The sequence below is a fragment of the Carassius gibelio genome, chromosome B7, assembly GCF_023724105.1.
Source record: "Carassius gibelio isolate Cgi1373 ecotype wild population from Czech Republic chromosome B7, carGib1.2-hapl.c, whole genome shotgun sequence".
In the NCBI taxonomy this organism is placed as follows: domain Eukaryota; kingdom Metazoa; phylum Chordata; class Actinopteri; order Cypriniformes; family Cyprinidae; genus Carassius; species Carassius gibelio.
Window position 1 is genome coordinate 33527060 of NC_068402.1, and position 20624 is coordinate 33547683.

The 20624-nt window shown below is 35.8% G+C and overlaps 3 protein-coding genes across 3 annotated transcripts in view; all 3 read left to right on the top strand.

Moving 5' to 3' along the window:
* The first annotated feature begins 2922 nt into the window (after window positions 1–2922).
* bco1 (beta-carotene oxygenase 1) lies at window positions 2923–10618 on the top strand. The gene is made up of 11 exons (XM_052561985.1): window positions 2923–3089; window positions 5030–5158; window positions 5261–5390; window positions 5766–5913; window positions 6370–6511; window positions 7980–8200; window positions 8299–8550; window positions 8732–8834; window positions 9674–9768; window positions 9927–10038; window positions 10236–10618. The coding sequence occupies exons 1-11, from the start codon at window positions 3026–3028 to the stop codon at window positions 10388–10390; spliced, it is 1551 nt and encodes a 516-aa protein (XP_052417945.1). The 5' UTR covers window positions 2923–3025; the 3' UTR covers window positions 10391–10618.
* Window positions 10619–11528: 910 nt separating this feature from the next.
* On the top strand, window positions 11529–13391 carry bola3 (bolA family member 3). The gene is made up of 4 exons (XM_052561986.1): window positions 11529–11694; window positions 12010–12139; window positions 12228–12316; window positions 12889–13391. Exons 1-4 carry the CDS (start codon window positions 11665–11667, stop codon window positions 12949–12951), a joined length of 312 nt encoding a protein of 103 aa, XP_052417946.1. The 5' UTR covers window positions 11529–11664; the 3' UTR covers window positions 12952–13391.
* Window positions 13392–14059: 668 nt separating this feature from the next.
* The window catches only part of LOC127961187 (synaptic vesicle membrane protein VAT-1 homolog-like), a 29663-nt gene continuing 23098 nt past the window's right edge, over window positions 14060–20624 (top strand). Inside the window, exons 1-7 of the mRNA XM_052560178.1 lie at window positions 14060–14462; window positions 15048–15177; window positions 16014–16229; window positions 16478–16620; window positions 18539–18642; window positions 20107–20162; window positions 20272–20466. Of these exons, the coding sequence (XP_052416138.1) occupies window positions 14170–14462; window positions 15048–15177; window positions 16014–16229; window positions 16478–16620; window positions 18539–18642; window positions 20107–20162; window positions 20272–20466 (1137 nt within the window). The 5' untranslated portion in view covers window positions 14060–14169. The remainder of the gene's footprint in view (window positions 14463–15047; window positions 15178–16013; window positions 16230–16477; window positions 16621–18538; window positions 18643–20106; window positions 20163–20271; window positions 20467–20624) is intronic.

Genomic DNA, 20624 nt, shown 5'->3' on the forward strand with positions numbered 1-20624 from the left:
TCTTCTGTGTCAGCCGGGACACAAGGATGCACTGTTTTCTTTCAAATTAAAGCGTAAATACACATAGAAAACATATCCTCCAGGCGCAGCTGACCCAGAAGAGCATACATTGCCCGCCTTCAGCTCATAATTCAGGTCATTATTTTGTATTTATTTGCGTACAAAAAGTATTCAAAATGAGCTTTATTGCCATTTATTGTTTCATAATGTTACAGTTGAACCACTGATGGCAGATGGAATATTCTGACAATATCTTTTATACTTTTCTGGACCTTGACAGTGTAATTTATTTGGCAGTCTATAAGACTCCTGGTTTTCATCCAAAATATATACAACTGTGTTCCGAACGAAGCTTTTACAGATTTAGAATGACATGGGGTATGTTATTAATGGCAACATTTTAATATGGGATGGAGTATCCCCTTAAGGTTGGTTGTTTGTTCAAATATAAGCTATTTAGTGTACAGAACATGCATCAGAGGAACAAGTGCACAGCCATCTTTAGAATTTATCTCTGAACTTCCGTTTTTGCGGTAGCTCTATAGCAATGCTGTTGAAGTGAAGTGGATTTTATTGTAGAGTTAACGAAAGTTATCATTTGCATTGTAGGCCTAATGTTTGAAGCGGATGTCGTAACAAATGCCAGTAGGCTGGGAAGATTGTAAAATCAGCAGTTAACCAAAAAACCGAAGACAATGAGAGCAGAGCTGAAAAGGGGCGGGGCTACACAAAGTCAGTTTGTCAGCTGAAACATCAGCATTTATTATAAGCTGGGATATGGGGTGTGAAATCTTTTTATTGAAAATGATAACTTTAAGGAGATTTATGATGGGTGATCGGGTTTACAGCATTGGATTTAATTGCTCTGCTTTAGTTCAGCATCCAATGTATTCTCAGAGTTGTTACTCAATGGCCTTTGACAGTTTATGATGTCGGTTAATTATGTGCCATAAGACATTAATTCTTGTTTGAGTATAGCCTACTCAAGTCTTCTTAGGAACACTGCTCTCATCTTATCTTTTAAAAAGATGTTTCTTAGGACTTTATCATACATTTATGATAAACTTGAAGCAGTAGGCTAAATGTTTTACTTGAGGAAACAAAAGGCACAGTTAGCACATATTAATTTTATACGTTACGACAGTTACCACAACAAATATAATGGAAGGATGTGATTTGCAGCTTTTATTCAAAACAGTTAAAATAGGTCTGACCACAAATTAAATGGCTGTGTCCAAATTCCAGTAATGAAAAGAAAGGGCACTACAGAGAAATCAGCAGTAACTTTGCATGCATTCTCTGAAGTGATGTTTGAAACAGCATGCTCTGTCGAAGCTGTGGCTAAGAGATTAGTGGCTCTCATGTGCTACAAATGGGTTTGATTCAAAGTTTTTTCTCTTCTGTTGGAAACGAGAGAGACCGTGTAACGTCTGCATATGGCTATGGCTTGGGAAAAGGCCAATTTGTTTTATCAGTGCAGTGATCATGTGTTCTTATTTCATATCTACATTATCATGGTGGTTATCTTTAAATGTTGAAGGTCAAGAACATTGGTTTATTATAACCTATAAGTGAATGTTGTGTCCTGTAATGTTACAAAAGCATATTGAATAAGTTGGGTTGAAAATAACCAAAAATAATAACAACCTCCTGTTGTAGTATCAGCAAATGAAGCTAAATTTAGCACATCTCATGGATATAATAATAATAATAATAATAATAAACGAATAAATAAGCAACATTTCTCATTTTTATTTAGTTGAACTTGATGTACAAAAAAAAAATTTAATTAGTTAAAACTAAAGACAACAGTAAAATTAAAATTAATAAAACTAAACTATTGGATATTTCGCCAAATAAATAAATGAGAAACTGTGGAAATTAGGATTTGTTTGGCTCATGCTATCATGGGCTGACTGCATGACTATTATTTGTAACAAATTACTGTCCAATCTGTGGCCTTTTTTTTTTTCCTTTTTTTTTTTTTGTAACATAAACTTATGTTTTTCAGGTTCAGGTTCTCAGCATGTTTAGCACAATGCAGGCAAATGCCCATTTGTTCACAATTTATTGGCAGAACGGCATACATTCCAATCATAATGAATACTAAAATATACTAGAAACTATGTTTATTGAATATAGAAAATATATATTTTATTGTAGAATTCATTGTGATTACATGAAACCGAACATATTGACAGTATCAGCATGGATTGACTTTAATTTAAAATTAATGTTTATAGTTTCCAATAGAACTGTAGAAATGCTATTCACAACCATTGATTATTTTATGCAACAAAAATATTTGGTTATTTGGTTTAACATGACATACATATGACTGATATGACTTTGTTATCGTATTTATCTAAAATAAAATAGACCTCACAGCACAGACCTCACTTCCCCTTTTGTGGGAAAGTTGTGGCCTAGTGGTTAGAAGGTTTGACTCCTAACCCTAGGGTTGTGGGTTTGAATCTTGGGCCAGCAATAGCACGAATGAGGTGCTTTTGAGCAATGCATCGAACCCCCAACTGCACCCCTGGCACCGCAGCCTAAATAATCAATGCCCACTGCTCCGAGTGTGTGTTCACTGCTGTGTGTGTGTGCACTTTGGATGGGTTAAATGCAGAGCACGAATTCTGAGTATGGGTCACCATACTTGGCTGAATGTAACATCACATCACTTAATTTCAACATGCACAGAAACACTTTTTACTGCAACCCATATTCAAAAAATTAAAAATAATAAAAAATTTACAGTAGGTCGGAATGACCTGCTGCTTATCTGTAGTCTCTATAATTGGGTAAATACAATTTGCAACTGTTTACTTTTTAAAAACAATCATAAGCCCAAAGCAGTACCGAGGAGATAAGGTTTCGTTTAGCACACATTGTAAACATGAGACTCTCTCTCAGTTCTGAAATGAGAGGCGGAGTCTTCATCTTCCTGAAGCTTTATAGACAGTTTGTGTTGGAGCACTGACCGTCACTTCTTTGGAGAAACTTTGGACAACACTTGGGGAAGATGCAGTACGACTATAGTAAAAACAAGGAGGAACATCCGGAGCCCATTAAAGCTGAGGTTAAAGGTAGGAGGAGAAAAGACGTTGCCTGTACCACGCGCTTGTATTGAATCACTGCCGTTTGTTAGGACAAATAACCGAGTAGCCTACTTTTAAAACTTTACGCGTTTCTTCGCGCAACATGAAATACACCTTTCTATTTGCACTTCTCCGTGTTTTATTGCATTTCTCACGAGAGCGTCTTTAGTAAAAACACTGATATTGTAAATAGGCTACGCCGTTCACCAATATGCTCAGCATATGTCTGTGAAGTAAACAATAATTACCACAACAGATCCAAATGGACAATTTTGTAATGTATTGTATTATATGGTGTATTTTTATTAAATGGATCACTGTTAACGTATGGCAAATACCTGCCACGTTTTTAAAGAAACTTTGTCTCAAAAGTAAACAAATATCCTACTATAGGCCTATATTGTTTTCTTAACCCTCTCAAGCTCAAATTAAGTTTTTGTAACAAGTTTTTAGTACTCCAGATAACATATATCTGGAGTAATAAGGTAGTTAGTTTTTAACTGTTGCAAATCAGCAACGCCTGGCTTGAGAGGGTTAAAATATATTTAAATTGTAAAACTGGTTATGAAATAATATTCAGGCTATATAACTACACGCAGCAATTCCCACGTTAAAGCACAATAAAGCATAAGATTGCCATTAATTAACTTTTCTCTAATTAACACTTTTAATAACAATTCTCAGTGATTAAATACATTCATTGCATATAATAAAGCTGAAGCAGAATAGTTTTTTGCACTTTATATCACCATGTTTAGTCCAAAGTGTATAACACTTTAAAGAGAATGAGAAAGAATGCCTGAAAACAATGTGTAGTTAGATGAAGTTCTCTGTCATCTACTAAATAAATGTAATCGCAGACATGATCAGATTGGTAGTTTTCACTGTACTTCCTCCAGGGTTCATACAGAGTTCTGAAAAATTGGAAAGTGCTTGATTTTTATTTTCAATATCTTGCATGAAAATTCTTTTTTTTTTCTGCGTAGAGTTTCCAGTTAGCATGATTAAAGCAAAGAAAAATTGAATCTGAGTGAGTGGAGTTGAGAACCAATGGTATATAGATCATTGCTCTGTTAGTACCGAATCAACCAAAGACTATAGAATACACTTACAGAGACTTTGGAATCAATGCAAGCACATATGAAGCACATATGAAGTACACATGAAGAATTCTCTCTCCTCAGCCACCATAAAGCTAACCCAGACACAGTATAATCTTCAATGATAACTCATTTACTTAGGACAAATATTTGCGTTGTGAAATAGGTCGACGTGCATATGTTAAAATCCATACTAGAACACTTATGTCATTTCCATGGTGACCAAAAGCCACATTATTCATTTTTTGACATTCACATCATAATCTCTTAGTATTTAATTCATTTTTATCAAATAAAACCAGCCAAAATATTAAAATAACTCCGGAGTGGTAAAAAAAATAAATAAAATAACCTAAAAAACCAATGATTCAAAATGATTCAAAATGTGTGTGCTGCTTATACATGTACACCAGACAGAGACTGCTTTATGCAACAACATAAGTAAATGTAAAGTAATTTTATAGTTTAATATAAACCGCGTCCCCACCCTTGAAAAGCACCGGCAGCTACTGCTTGAAAGTACTGGAAAAGGGCTTGAATTTCACTCTTTCTAATCTGTACTTGCATTTACCCATTTAGCAGATGCTTTTAGTCAAAGTTGCTTGCAAAATAGGGAAAATACAAAAGCTGACAAAATGTGACATAATGATTTATTTTTTAAATTCAGTATCAAGTAGAGCAGACGTGTAAATTACAGAAAATAGAGAGTGCCTTAAGTGCTTTATGATTCTAGTGCTCGAGTAGATCTTTAGCTGTTTTCTCTTTGTGATAGCAAGTGGTTTGGACCGAGAAGTGGACATAAGCAGTTAATTATAACAAACTCTGCAGGCTTGATTCCTGAATGGCTGCAGGGAACGCTTATACGCAATGGACCTGGCCTTTTCTCTTTGGGAGAGACAAGATACAACCATTGGTTTGATGGAATGGCACTTTTGCACAGTTTCACTATTAAAAAAGGTATTTAATGTCTCTCTGCATTCTGTGTGCATTTCTTCTCTCATGAGGGTTTTGTTACCTCATTGCTCCAAACGAATATATTGATGATTGTTTAATTTTCAGGAGAGGTGATATATAGAAGCAAATATCTTCGAGGTGACACCTACAACAACAACACGCAGGCCAACAGAATAGTGGTGTCAGAGATGGGGACAATGGCATACCCAGACCCATGCAAAAATATATTCTCCAAGTAAGTAACATTATTGTCTGATTCAGTCAATTCAGAAGAAAAAAAAATACATGTTGGCCTATTTATCAAAACATGACTCCTCAATGAAAAGCAGAAATGCATCAACTTAATGAGAAGAAATCTCACCTCAATTATTTAGCATACTACTAGGTATAAACTAGAGTGTTTTACCGTTACTTTTCATTTTTATGGAAACTAACCCATGTAACTGAGAATTGAAAATAATATAAAACCTGTTAACTCATGAGACAAACAGCTGAAATTCAACTAGTAGTGACTAAAAGATAAGAGTAGAGTTTAATTTTCTATTCATATAAAACAGTTCATCAGATGTTAAATATCTCTAAATGTTCTTTTTAACTCTCTTTAACTCAGAGTGATCACCTTCCTCAGCCACACCATCCCGGACTTCACTGACAACTGTGCCAATAATATAATCAAATATGGAAACGACTACCATGCGACATCTGAAACCAATTATATTCGTAAAATTGACCCCAACACTTTAGAGACTCAAGACAAGGTAAAAAAAAAAAAACACATTTGTAAAATGAGAGTTCACTCATGGAGCTCTAGATGGTGCTGACTTTTAAAGATGCTCTTTACATGCAATCTGCTATAATTTAGTAAATGACACAAGCTTTTTCTGATGCAAATGAGATTGTTGGTTCATCATTTAAATAGCCTGGTTCAGCGTTTGCTGTAAGCTGATTCCTCTGAAACCCCCCACCTCCCCCAGCTCCACTTGTCTAGATTTGCTACAGGATTTATGTTTGCCTGTTTATGCAGCAGCAGCAAATCTTGCATGCTCACAGCAGCTTGTCTATGTATCTTTGTCAGTAACAAGTCCATATATCAGCAGCTTGTATAGCAGATTTATTCCGCCATGACCAAATACATTAACATTGTCTTATCTACCAACATGTTCTTCATATTTACATGTTCTCAAAGAATATTGCTGTGGCTTTATTCACTCAAGGTGGACTACCTGAAATACCTTCCTGCAAATATTGTGGCATCACATACACATTATGATACAGAGGGAAATAGCTACAGTATGGGAACATCCATTGCAGAGAAGGGCAAAACCAAATACATCTTGTTCAAGGTTCCAGGAGGAAGTAAGTGTGCTGTTATAATTTTGGTTTCATGGTGCACCTTACTATTTCTCACCTTTGTTCAAATCTGTAATCCCAAGTATTATACTTGGCTCAGATTGCACCGGTCATACAGACTTAAGAGTAGTTTATTTTGACTTGGACCTGAACCAAGAACATTATAAAAACTGCATAGTAAAAAAAACAACAGCAAAGCAATGCTCTGGCAGCTAATTGCTACAACACTATGCTGTTGAGTTTTTGAAAATGCAACAATTTCTCACATTCAAATTATTATTATTATTATTATTATTATTTTGCAATACCGTTTATAGCCACTAGTAGCCACTTACTCAGCTGCCATATTTGCAGTGACAGATAGCTTTACTAGCTGGCAACTGTATGTGTTTTTTATATACACGTACATACAAACACACAGTATTTATTTATATATTTAGATTGTGGGACTCATTCCTAATGTTCATAAAACACACAAGTCAGACAAATTAATAAAAGACAAATAATGTGATGCTTCTTATTTAATTATATTTGATTATTTGTAGATTATATTCAAGTACACTTCCAAATCAAGAAAACACAATTTGTTTGTAAAGGTGTCTTAAAGTGATAATTGACCCCAAAATGTACAGGTGCTCATCATATAATTAGAATATAATCAAAAAGTTGATGACATTCAAGATGTAGGTGAGTTTGTTTCCTGATCAAAACAGGGTTGGAGAAAGGTAGCATTACATCACTTGCTCACCAGTGGATCCTCTGCAGTGAATGGGAATGAGCGTCCAAACAACTGATAAAAACATTAAAATAGTACAGTCCAGTCAAGGACTACAGTCCATCAATTGATGTCTTGTGTGTAGCGAAAAGCTGCATGTTTGCCGAAAACCGTTTCATCATTAAGACCGATTTGTATCTTTAAAATGTTGCTTCCAGTGTAAAATATGAGTCCTCTATCCATAATATTGATTTCTGAAGATGGAAAAGTCATCTTATCTTTATCAAGAGAGATGTGTGTAAAGATCAAGCTTCATTTAAAATCGAAAACATTCAAACATGTTGGTGGATTTTGATGTGAGATTGTGGATTTTTTTCACTGCACAAAGTGTAATTATGGATCATCGATTCGTATTTTTGCCAGAAGTTGTAGTTTGAAATTAAAAATGCATTAAGGGTGGATTTGTCTTTAACAAACAGCTTTTCACTTCACAAGATGTTAACTGATGGACGGGAGTGGTGTGGATTACTTGTGGATTGTTATGTTTTAATCGGCTTTTTGGACTCTCATTCTGATGGCACCCATTCACTGCAGAGGATCCATTGGTGATCAAGTGATGCAAACACTACATTTCTCCATATATGTTCTAATGGAGAAACATTTTGGATAGCCTGAGTGTGAGTAAGCTCAGTTTCTTTCATCACTAATTACATGACTTGCCAAGAACTACTAACCTGCAACCATTTTTTTTTTAATCAGGTAGGTCAGACGGGTCTTCACCGTTGAAAAGTGCTGAGGTCATGTGCACCGTGCCCTGCCGTTCCCTCCTCACACCCAGTTATCACCACAGCTTCAGCATGACTGAAAATTACTTTGTCTTCATTGAGCAGCCCCTAAAGCTGGATATCCTCAAAATGGCCACAGCCTATCTGAGGAGGGTCAGCTGGGCCAGCTGCATGAAGTTCCACCCTGAAGACAGCGTAAGGATAAACTCTTTCAGATCTCCGAGTGTAGAGACATGCGTCTGTCAGCTTACCTCACCTATCTAAACCATTCTTTCATCGCTTATGCTCATCAGACCCTGATTCACCTTATTGACAGAAAGACAAAGAAGGAAGTGGGGTTCAAATTCTACACGGGTGCGATGGCTGTCTTCCATCAAGTCAATGCATTTGAAGATGATGGCCATGTTGTTTTTGATGTGATCTGCTATGATGACAACAGCTTGTATGAAATGTTTTACCTGGACAAGTTGAAGGAGCAGATGGGAGCAGAATCTACGTACTGCAAGCCAAAGTGCAAAAGATTTGTGTTACCCCTTAGCGACACGGTATGTCATGTTGTTTGCAAGGCAGCACTGATTCTGGTGGTTTTGTTTCAAAACCTTGAATCTTTAGCTGCTGTGCAAATATCATCATCAATAGAAATCTTCTTTATGTTCTTTTCGAAGCATCTGATCATAGACCGTAAACAGATGGTTGATTAATTTTTTTTTATTCTTTCACACCCAGGGTGAGATGGGGGAAGATCTGGTCAAACTTAAATACACAACAGCAAGTGCTGTGAAGGAGAAAGATGGAAAGGTTCTGTGTCAGGGCGAGGTTCTCTGTGATGGTAAGCCAATGACTCTCTCTCTCTCTCTCTTTCTCTCTCTCTCTCTCTCTCTCTCTCTCTCAAATTCAGCTTTATTGGCATGACTTGCATCGTATTGCCAAAGCATTGTACATTACATGAATAAGGAATAAACAATTAAATAATACATAAAACAAAAACCGGTCTGTATAATAATTAGGTAAATAAGTACATGTATACGTTTTCTTAGTGCCCCCCCCCCCCCCCCACACACAAAAAAATACAAATTAAAGACAAAGAAAAAAAAAAATCTCTCTCTCTCTCTCTGTGTTTGTGTGTGCGTGTGTAGTCCTCAGTCGCACTCCCATCCATGTGGTTTTCCTTTGATAGCATAGATTTTAACTACTAATTTTCTTACTTATTATGAAAGGTAATGCATAAAATAATCTTAGTGGGGAAAGAATTTACTGAATTCTCTCACACAAACAGCTGTTCTTTGTAATAGTAATCTTATTTTTATTTATTTTAAGATGATTAGTCGTCTTTTGTTGAATGTGTGTGTGTGGTCCTGGTATTCCCTATATTATGGGGACCAAATGTCCCAACAAGGATAGTAATGGATGGTGGGGATATATTTTGGTCCCTATGAGGAAACAAGCGTCTAGATCATACAGAATAAAGTATATAAAAAAAAAAAAGGAAAATCTAAACTTTCTAAAATGGCAGAAGTTTAGTGTGAGGGGATGGAAAAATACAGTTTGTACAGTTATAAAAATCATTATGCATATGGAATGGCCCCATAAAACATGGAAACCCAATGTGTTTTTATAATTGGGCTCTCTTAACCTCTAATGTAATTTTATTTATTTAATTTCCTGTAGGTGTGGAACTTCCAAGAATCAATTACAATTTCAATGGAAAGAAGTACAGATATTCTTACATGTGTTGTGTGGACACATCCCCGGTGGCCAAAAAGGTATTGACCATTTTCATTTTTACAGTACATTTATGAACTTGGCAAAATTTCAAGGTAAATGCATTCCATAAGAATCAAAGCCATGACCATGACAGCAAAGAGGCATTTTCTATCAGTTTTTGTGAATCAGTACTGAGCCGCTCGCTATTTTTTTACAGATTGTGAAGTTTGATGCTGAGACGAAGCAGCAGATTGAGTGGACTGGAGGAGACTGTTTTGCCTCCGAGCCAGTTTTCATTCCCAGACCTGACGCAGTCGATGAAGATGATGGTAATTTACTCTTTTGACCAAAGCAATCACATTCAGCTGGATCATATCATCAGTAAAAAAAAATAAGATGTGTAAATTAAATTGAATGGCATTTCATTAACACTAATATGACAGTCTTTTATTTTGTGCGTATACCAGCATTTGTGAGACATGTTGTTTGCTGTAAACTGTTTGCTGTCTCTTTTCTCAATTCTTAGGTGTAGTGCTGACAAGCGTCATAAACGCCAAACCAGCGCAGGGAGGCTTTCTACTGCTGCTTGATGGCAAGTCTTTCAAAGAGGTTGCCCGGGCATGTATAGATGTAGATCTTCACATGGACATGCATGGCTACTTCATACCAGACAGCAGTTAAGAGATCGGCGTCTGCCAGCTGTATGGGCATAATAACAGCGATTGAGAATCTCCTGTAAATGTTGAGATTTTGATCATCTGGTTACAAATTTGTCAAAGACCTATTGTATGAAGTTGTGTTTTATGACTGAACGTATACAGTTGTTTGCATAAAAAAACCATGAAAATGTTTCTACACATGATTTTGATTCTTGTTTGGAAATAAAGTATGTAATTGTATAAATTGTAACCGTTTGAAAGGTCATTTATTGCATGTAGTTATATCAAACAGAAACGTGAACTGTATTTTTTTCCCCGCTTGCATACATAAATCATAAATTAAGTTATATCTGTCATTATAGATAGAGCCAGTGTTATATGTACTGTACTATACTAAGTGCATTTAAAACCTTATACATTCAAAATAATTTTTTTTAAAGGCTGCATCTTTTTAGTATAATGCTACTGCGCTTTATTGTTGGCTTCAAGTAATCTGTTATTGAGGTATTAATATCACCACACATGAAAGAAGAAAATTAATTATTTTGTTAATGAATTATGCAGCTAGTCAAAAGTATAAGCTCACCTACTTATTACTAATTTCCGCATTTTATAATAATACTATGATTATATATCTATGAAACAAAACAGGTGTATGGCCTTGAAAAATCATGGGCTCAGATTAAACTCCTGTTTTAATTTTGTGATGTTTTTAAAAAATGTTTGATCTGTTTAGTTACTTTTTACAATTTTTTTAATAGTGTGATTTTTGGTAAATTTCATTAAAACCACTTTGGGATTACCCACAATCACAGGCCTATTTATTATTAATTCTACTAACATTATATGACCCACAACAAAAATGAACTAAAAACAAAACACAAAAATGTTCTAGCCCACCTTATTTTCTTAGATAATAACAAGTGAGATTTCAGAGAAAATTCTGCCATCGTTTACTCACCCTCAAGAAGGATGTGAAAAAGCAAATGTATTGCCTGTTATGTAATTCAAAGATAATAACAATTGAGATTTCAATTATATTTTAAACTTTGAAACTGTACTATGAAATCTGGACTGAACGAGCCAGTATGAATCTTTTTAGAGAACCGATTCAAAAGATTCGAATCAAAAGGACGACGCTAATCACAATCGTTTGATCACCAGGAGGCGCGCGAGAGAGGTGTTCCTGAAGGTGGTGACGACATATTCCTGAGACAGGCGGGACGTGACTTTGTCAAGTCTATTTTCAGTTTTATATTATACATTGATGAACTGACGAGCTGCCTCTGCACCAAAATGTCCGTGCTCAGGACCATCAGATGCAACGTAAATGTTTGAATCTTCTCCTTTATCTTTACGAGTGTGTTTTGTTTGCGTTTTCTTAAAATGACAGTTGCATGCGTTAACGTGACAGTGTTGTTTGTGAATGGACGCAGTGAGCGTTAAGTTGCACTGTTATGGAACGCCAAACGGGTCACATTTCGCCATTAACCAGACGCCTGGCGTGCAGAAAACCCGTAAAATACTACGTTTTGTAGGACAGACGGCGTTTTCACACAGCCACCTTGTCAAATTCCAGGCCTAATGTCATATTGTAAAATAATGCTTACACTCAGTTGACATGTCTCTCTATGTGTTTAGCCTCAAGTGTTGTGTAGAAATCTAACCGCGCGGTCTTCATCCAGTCTGACTGATGGAGAGACGCGAATCACACAAGTGTTGAAGGAGAAGTTTCCTCACGCTTCGTCGCTCAAGGTTGTGGATATATCAGGTTAGTCCCGAATCTGAATTAAGATGAAGATCTGAATTGTGTTTAAACAGTCATAAAGTGTGCTGTAATGCATTTACATTCATTTCAGGAGGCTGTGGTGCAATGTACGAAATACACATCGAGTCTGATGAATTTAGAGGAAAGAGAGTAGTGCAACAGCATCAGTTAGTCAATCAGGTAAGTCAAATCCGAAATCTATTGTTATGTTCAGTATAATAGTGCAATAAACAGTTCTGTGAGCTCTACTACTTCTATTTTTTTCTCTCTCTTAAATAGTCATGTGGTGAACATCTGAACATTGTTTATATAAAGCGTTATAAAATTAAAATGGCTAAGCTTACATGTTTTAAGCTTTTGTGTTGAACCTATAAAAATTAAGCTAATTCAGTTGATTCGCATTAATATAATAAATGCGAATATAGTCAAACTTTCTTTTTACCTTTATGCAAATTCATTCAAATTCTTGTCATTTTTCATAACCTTCAACAGAGGAGTGAATTGCATGAACTCTGGATTAAACCTGTGTGAACCGAATAAACCTGAACTGGATTGGATTTGTTTTGGTTTTGTCAACTCTAAAGCTATTCTGAGTTTGTTCAATCAGCTTTGTGTAACAGGCCACTGGTCTCGTCTTATCATACGTCTGGTTAATTCATTTCTGTAGTTATCGCATAAGTTATGAGATCACAATGCATGTCATTAAAATAGTATTCAGTGTAAATGATAATCTATGGTTTGTTGTTCAACAGGCTCTCAAAGATGAGATTAAAGCCATGCATGGTCTACGCATATTCACTGATGTACCTAAGTAGGAACTGCTCAGCGTCACGTCAGTCTGCCGTCTCTCTACGATATTATATCACGCACCTCAGTCTGTCTTTATAAAGTAAATTATGCAGAGTTATCACAGTGGCAGTGAAGTAATTTACAGAAGCTATGAACAAACGATGTACAGTTATAAAAGTATAGACATGGCTCACAAATGCTGTAATGCGCACAAAATAAAAGACTGACATATTTTTTATTTCTTGCCTGTGAATTATTGTGAAAAAAAAATGTAAATGAGAGTGTGAAAGGCGTGTTTATGGGTTGAATCTTCAGTCCAGTAGTTTTCTTTTTTGATCCCGTTGTTTGTGTACAATCACACTTGAAGTAGCTTTGTCAGTTGTCTGATTTATTTTCTGTTCTGTCATTCCATTAATCTGTCGATCCATTAAATTATATCACATCCATTAAATTATATCACACCCTTTCTCCTTGTGTGGCAGAAGATTGATTGTATCCTAGGACAAGCAAACCAGATTATCATTTAATATGTCATTTCTTCAATGTTTGTATTTTTTAAATGCATGGGTAGGTCCAACAGAAACTATTTTCACCACTAGATGTCAATAAGCATTTCATCAGTCCTATTTTGAATTGTTTTGCCAGTTTATTAGCATACAGTGACTAAATTATACAGATCTACTTTATGATTTATGAAGTATTAATGCTTTAGATTCTTATGTAGGCTATTACTAGTTTTACGGTATTGTAGCTTGTTTGGATACCTTATGTGAGACATGATGTCCTGCTTTCCAGTGTGGATAAAAGCGTTCAATCAGATTCATTAGCGAATCGGTTCGTTCGGACAGTTCGTTTCAGTGGTTCAGAATGTTTAAGATATGCCAGAAGTGCAAATTTCGGCATTTAGACGTAAATAGCTTTGATAAATATTTATGTTTATAATTGTACATCCGAATAAAATGTGTACAGTAATTTTAGTTTAAGTAAACCGTTTCAATTGTGTATCGACTCACTTGAACTACTTAAGTGTTTCGAATACTATCTTCATTTTTTTTTTTTTTTTTTTTTAGGGATAGGCAAAATTTTAAATTTTATTTAATTAAGAAACTTATTTAATTAAGACATTTATTTTCGAAACTGTCTCGTACGTTTTAAAAGTCCAATGATTTACAAATGTTGTGCGAATCGGTTCGAATGAACGGTTCGAAAGAACGACTCGTTCACGATTCGAACATCTCTAGTGGATGGTAGTGCAGCAGGAACAGCAAAGAGCGCAGTCTCCGGGAGGGCTTCAGCAGACCGTTAGGCTGTACACATCACCTTCAGACATGGCAAAGGAAGGGACCGAGATTGCTGAAGAGACCGAGCAAATGATAGACCAGAAGGAGCCGGACAATCCCGTTTCTGCGGTTGTAGATTCAAAAGAAATGCGGGCTGTGCTGCTCACGGGCTTTGGTGGTCTAAACAAACTCAAAGTCACCAAGAAACCAATGCCAGAGCCTCAAAGAGGAGAAGTCAAAATTCGCGTGAAAGCATGGTAAATATTTCATTTTAAATAGTCATTTATTTAATCGTTTTCACCATGCGTAATGACTATGATGTGGCACATCTGAGACTTCGCGCGACTGGCAACAGCAGCAACATGTTGCCGAAAAAAAACAGGTGTCTTCATAATATCCATATCAGTCATTTTATTTATCATAATGCTGTTGGATTTTGAGGTTAGATGCACTTTTAAATAAATCGTCAGAAAAAGAATCCATACCCGTTTTGTTGGTTCCTCTGCGGAGCTCACTGCAGAGATTTCAAACCATATGCTGTGAAATGTTTACTTTGGGTTATGATTATTAGATTATAGAAACAAAACAGTTTTGTGTCACACTTAGGAATAATATTCGCTAGCAGATCCTCGTCTAGTTTGTTCTTGATGTGCTTGACTGCTCTTGGGACATTTAAACTTAATAATATTATGTAAATACGTTGAATAACGCCGTATACTATAAAATTGTTATTGTGAACTTGATCAAATTTGAGTATTTTAGAATACTTTCTGATTTATGATTGAAATGAAGTAGAATTGAGTATTAGCTATTTATCTTGATGTCAACATTCATTTTTACAGTGGGTTGAACTTTCTTGATCTAATGGTGCGTCAAGGAAATATTGATAATCCTCCAAAAACGCCTCTTGTGCCCGGATTTGAGTGTGCTGGGATTGTAGAGTCTGTGGGAGAAAACACCGAAGGCTTTGAGGTATGTGCCGAAATGTTTTTAATGCTGGTGATTTGGTTGTGCACTTATTCAGGAAGCGGTTAATGCTTTTCTAAACTTTCATAAAAATGCTCATAGTTTGAACTAAAAAAAAATAATAATAAAAGAAATCCTAGTTTTATATGCTTCCAATATCAGTCTTTTCAGTCTAGTACTGCGTTTTGCTTTATAGAGCTTGAAGGGATAGTTATATCGTATATTGAAGTTTCCATCCAAGATATAGATGAGTTTCTTCATTGGGTCACCAGTAGATCTATTGCAGTGAATGGGTGCCGTCAGGATGAGACCAGATTAAAAACATCACAATAATGCACAAGTAATCCACATGGCTCCAGGCCACCAGCTAAAGCCTTGTAAAGCAGAAAGCTCTGTGTTTTTTTAGAAACAAATCCAGTGTTTAAACGACAGCTTCTGGCCAAGATAATCGAGGCCATATTCCTTAAAAAATTTCCTCCAGTGAAAAAAAAAAAAAAAAAAAACCTCCCCTGTTGTCCAGTCATATCATATTTGTTTAAAACTGTTTTGGACAGTTTATGCTTATAAACATTGTTTGATCTTTGCATATTTCTACCTTCACTCTATCAGACAATACAACCTTTGTCTCTGGAGAAAGCAATATAGTGGCTGTATGATATTTATGCTAGAAATTAAAAATGTTTTTGACGATAATTGATGAGTTGGTGATATAATGCTAAATTTCTCCAAATCTGTTTCAAAAACTCATCTGCGTCTTGGATGACGTGAGGTTGACTAAATTGTAAGCATGTTCTTATTTTGCACAAACTGTTCCTTTATGGATATGTCTTGCCTCCTTTCAGATCGGTGACAGAGTGATGGCCTTTGTAAACTACAGTGCTTGGGCAGAGGTGGTGTGCACACCATTGGATTTCGTGCATAAGATCCCAGACGACATGACATTCCCAGAGGCGGCTGCCTTCTCTATGAACTTTGTGGCTGCCTACATGATGTTGTTTGAAGTGGCCAATCTCCGGGAGGGGATGTCTGTATTAGTTCACTCCGCAGGAGGTGCGGTGGTAAGTCTGTTGCTTTGAGGGAAAGGGTTAGTAAAGAAACTTTGATGTCGCAGATATTAAAGTTTTTTTTTTTCTTATAAAAATGGGGATTTGGACACAAACATACAATCCGATCCCATACTCATATTCAGCTTTCCAAGCTTTGCAAATGAAACCCAAAACAGCTTCATTATTTGGCTTTTGGTGGAATATGATCAAAATGAGTTTAAAACTGTGACAGAAACGTTTCTCCTCTTTTTCCATATTAGGGTCAAGCAGTCGCTCAACTGTGTTCCACTGTCCCGAATGTCACTGTGTTTGGGACCGCCTCTCCCTTCAAGCACGAAGCCATACAGCATTCAGTCACTCATCTGTTTGACAGAAACCTCGACTACGTTCCAGAAGTTAAGAAGTAAGCACAAACGCTGTTGTTGTTGTTCCGTGAAAGTAAATGAGCGTGGAGAAGCGGGATTGGTTAGATGGTGAGAATCTAAAAATGAGTCATACTGGGAGGCCAGTGCAAGTCTGAGAAGGCAGACGTCACCAGTGCTTCCTCTAGACCTGCGTGGCTCCAGTCCCCATGGCAACACCCAGCAGATGGGAAAGTAGTGTGTTGTAGTATGGGGAGGGGCACCTGTACGTCCTTCTGATCAACCACACAAAGCCTGAAAATGTGCAGCCACTGACTCAGTCAGAGCCAGCCACGATAAACATGACAAAACATTATTTTGTAGGAGATTAAAGGGCTGGTGTCTAAAAATTCCTTTGGTGAATCTCATTTGTGAAGCATCTTTTGATATATTATTTTTAGTTACATACTGTATTTTAAGGTGTCCTTGTTACAGTGATGTATTTAAGTATATTAATTTCCTACATGTACTTACTATATGTGACCCTCGATATTGAGATTTATGTGTCAAAAATAAAGCTGAAAGCTGAATAAATAAGCTTTCCATTGATGTATGGTTTATTAGGATCAGACAATATTTGGTTGAGATACAACTATTTGAATCACTGGAGTCTGAGGGTGCAAAAAAAATCAAAATCCTGAGAAAATCGCCTTTGAAGCTGTCCAAATGAATTCTTAGCAATGCATATTACTAATCAAAAATTAAGTTTGGATATATATAGTGGGAAATTTTAAAAATATCTTCATGGAACAAGATCTTAACTTAATATCCTAATGATTTTTGGCATAAAATTAAAATGAATCATTTTGACCCATTCAATGTATTTTTGGCTATTGCTACAAATATACCCCAGCGACTTAAGACTGGTTTTGTGGTCCAGGGTCACATATGGTTGGGGTTTGGGGTAAGGGTTACTTGAATGTAATTATGAATAATTTATTGGAGTTGTTATAATAGTAGGTAGTGGTACCTGTAATGTGTATGAGTGAATCCTTATATTTCACTGGTTTCTTTTACAAAACAAAAATGAATAAATAGATAGATAAATAAATATAAAGTATTGTAGCAAGATAATGTTGTAAGATAATAAAGATAATAAATACTATGGTAATTCTAAAATAAAAAACAACAACATGTTATTATATTTGGTTTATGCTTAGATTGATAGTACTTGATTGTTTTGTTAGGTTAATAAAAAAAAAAAATTGAAATAATTTGATTTTGGTACAAAGCAAAGCCAGAAAATGTGCAGCAACTGACTCATTTAAAGCCAACTGGAAGATATTTGAGAAAACATAATTTTGCAGAAGATATAAGTGCTTTTTTATAACAATTCCCTTTGAACTAATTTATAAAGCATATTTGGTTGGTTTTAATTAGTTTCCCTTACAAAAAAAGTCTTATAACAATACTATGGTGCAGGAATGGCACAAATATTATGATAATTCTACAATAAAAAAGCTACTTGACCATTTTTTTGTGTGTTATTCTATCAAAATATGTTTTATTGAAGGGATTTGGTCTTGGTGCATGTTTATGTTCATAGTAATTCATGTAAATTGAGTTTGCGAGAGGAGATTAGGACTCTTTTCTTCTCTGTGGTTCCACATTCCTCTCAGGATCAGGGGCAAAGTAAAATTAAATTGGTCTCAAGTTGGTCTCCCACAATAGACAGGACCCAGGCATCACAAGACCTCCTAATGGTTAAGCCTTGCAGGCGGTCCAAGATCCATGAAGTCAGGAATGCATTAGAGCCCATGTTTCTAAAGACATACGTCTCATTCCTTATCAGCTGAGTCACTGAAAAATATTCAATATCAGGGCAATATTAATATTCCAAATTTTCAGAGGCCCCGATTTAAGCAAGCTACCAGTACCTAGAGCAGCAATATGGTTAACTATGTCTCATTTCTCCTGCAGGATATCTCCAGATGGAGTAGATATTGTACTGGACTGTTTGTGTGGAGAGAACACAGGAAAAGGCCTAACTCTGCTCAAGCCCATGGGAACGTACATCCTGTATGGTTGGTATAAACGGATGAAGAGCATTTACATATAACTGAAATTAATTAAACATTTCAAAATTGAAATTATGTCATCGTTAAAGGGATACTCCACCCCCAAATGAAAATTTTGTCATTAATCACTTACCCCCATGTCATTCCAAACATGTTAAAGCTTCGTCTTCGGAACACAATTTAAGATATTTTAGATGAAAACCGGGAGGTTTGTGATGGTCCCATTGACTGCCAAGAAAATTACACGGTCAAGGTCCAGAAAAGTATCAAAGACATTGTCAGAATAGTCCATCTACCATCAGTGGTTCATCCGTAACATTATGAAGTGACGAGAATACTATTTTGTATGTGATGAAAACAAAAATAACAACTTATTTCAACAATTCACCTCCTCTGTGTCTCTCCGGATCACCGTAGAAGGGAGCGTACGCGTCCTAATATCGGTATCGGCATTGGCCCTCAAAAAACCCATATTGGTCAGGTTCTAAAAACAATTACTTAAATTGAATTTAAAGTACATTTAATTTGACATTATTACAAATTAGACATTAATTTGAGATTATTGCAAAGTGCATTTTTAAAAGCAAAGCATATTTAAGTGTGTTAGGAAACATTGTGTACTCTCTTTAAGGACACTTAAGTGACCTTATACTTCATCAATGTTATAATATCTGCAAAAACAGTATTTAAATGATTATAATTTTTTTTAAAGTATGAAGTACACAACAAGTGGACATGACCAATGATGACAGAACGATTGCATCATGCAATGAATTGTAGAGAAAGAGATAAAAATGTAGTAAGATGTCATTCCCCATGAGTAGGAAATATCCAAAAGGTTCATGTGTGACCTCTTGACCCTTATTTAAAATCAGTCACAAGGTGTCACATTCTAGGTGGCCAACAGCAAATTGAGGTTAATCACATAATTCTCACAAAGGATAATGCCTGCAGCATTAATTACTTCAATTCCCTTAGCTTTCTGGTCCATTAGGAATATTTAATTAGGAGGGACACCACAGAGCAGAGATAATGTAAAATTTTGGTTAAAGAACACATTGCTGCCAAATGAATGAATCAGTCAACATAATTCTGGATGGAGCTTATTAATAAGAGAGCCATTTGGCATTGCTGTAATAGTGCCATGATTTATTGCTTCATATGCCAAGACTCTACTTTGTATCTCTTAACATTCTGTGTGCATTAAAAATAGAATGGGTAATTACTGAGCCACTTGCATCTACAAAATTGATAATTGTTTTTAAACATGTTTTCCTTTTACTCCCAATCTGCCATTGGTTAAGTTAAAGCTTGATAGACTGGTTGAACCAATAGTGTTGGTAATATAATATAATAGTAATATAATACTCAACAAAAAGCACATGTGCAAACCTTTTTTATATCACATTTAAAATGGCTTCTGTAAAATATATACAATATTAAAATATATCTTTGTGAACATATTTCCAGGTTCCTCAAACATGGTGACAGGAGAGACGAAAAGTTTCTTCAGTTTTGCAAAATCTGTGAGTAGAGTTAGAAATATATATTTTCCATAACATCTTACGTGTTGGACCATAATGAAGTTTTGGTGGTCAGTTTTTTTTGTTAAAAACACTGGTCTTTATCTCACAGTGGTGGCAGGTTGAGAAGGTGAACCCTATCAAACTCTATGAGGAGAATAAAGTCATAGCCGGATTCTCGCTCCTGAACCTCCTCTTCAAGCAGGGGGGGTGTAACCAAGTCAAAGCAGCGGTGCAAAAACTTCTGTCCCTTTACGAGCAAAAGAAGATCAAGCCTGTTGTTGATTCCTTATGGGCGCTCGAGGAGGTAAGAGACAGCGCTTTCAAAAGCAATCTAATTTTCTTCCAACTTATGAAATGTATAAACACATCATACTCATGTACTCCACCAGTCCGATGTTTGGAATAATTGACATTTTGTAATATTCATTTATGTCATATTCAAATTGCAAACAGTTCTTTAAA

Excerpts from the sequence above, each read along its gene's own strand:
- bco1 (XM_052561985.1), top strand. The coding sequence starts at position 3,026 with ATGCAGTACGACTATAGTAAAAACAAGGAGGAACATCCGGAGCCCATT. Across the intron at positions 5,159-5,260 it reads CAGTTTCACTATTAAAAAAG|GAGAGGTGATATATAGAAGC; the intron begins GTATTTAATGTC and ends TTTAATTTTCAG. Across the intron at positions 5,914-6,369 it reads CTTTAGAGACTCAAGACAAG|GTGGACTACCTGAAATACCT; the intron begins GTAAAAAAAAAA and ends TATTCACTCAAG.
- bola3 (XM_052561986.1), top strand. The coding sequence starts at position 11,665 with ATGTCCGTGCTCAGGACCATCAGATGCAAC. Across the intron at positions 11,695-12,009 it reads TCAGGACCATCAGATGCAAC|CCTCAAGTGTTGTGTAGAAA; the intron begins GTAAATGTTTGA and ends CTATGTGTTTAG. Across the intron at positions 12,317-12,888 it reads AGCATCAGTTAGTCAATCAG|GCTCTCAAAGATGAGATTAA; the intron begins GTAAGTCAAATC and ends GTTGTTCAACAG.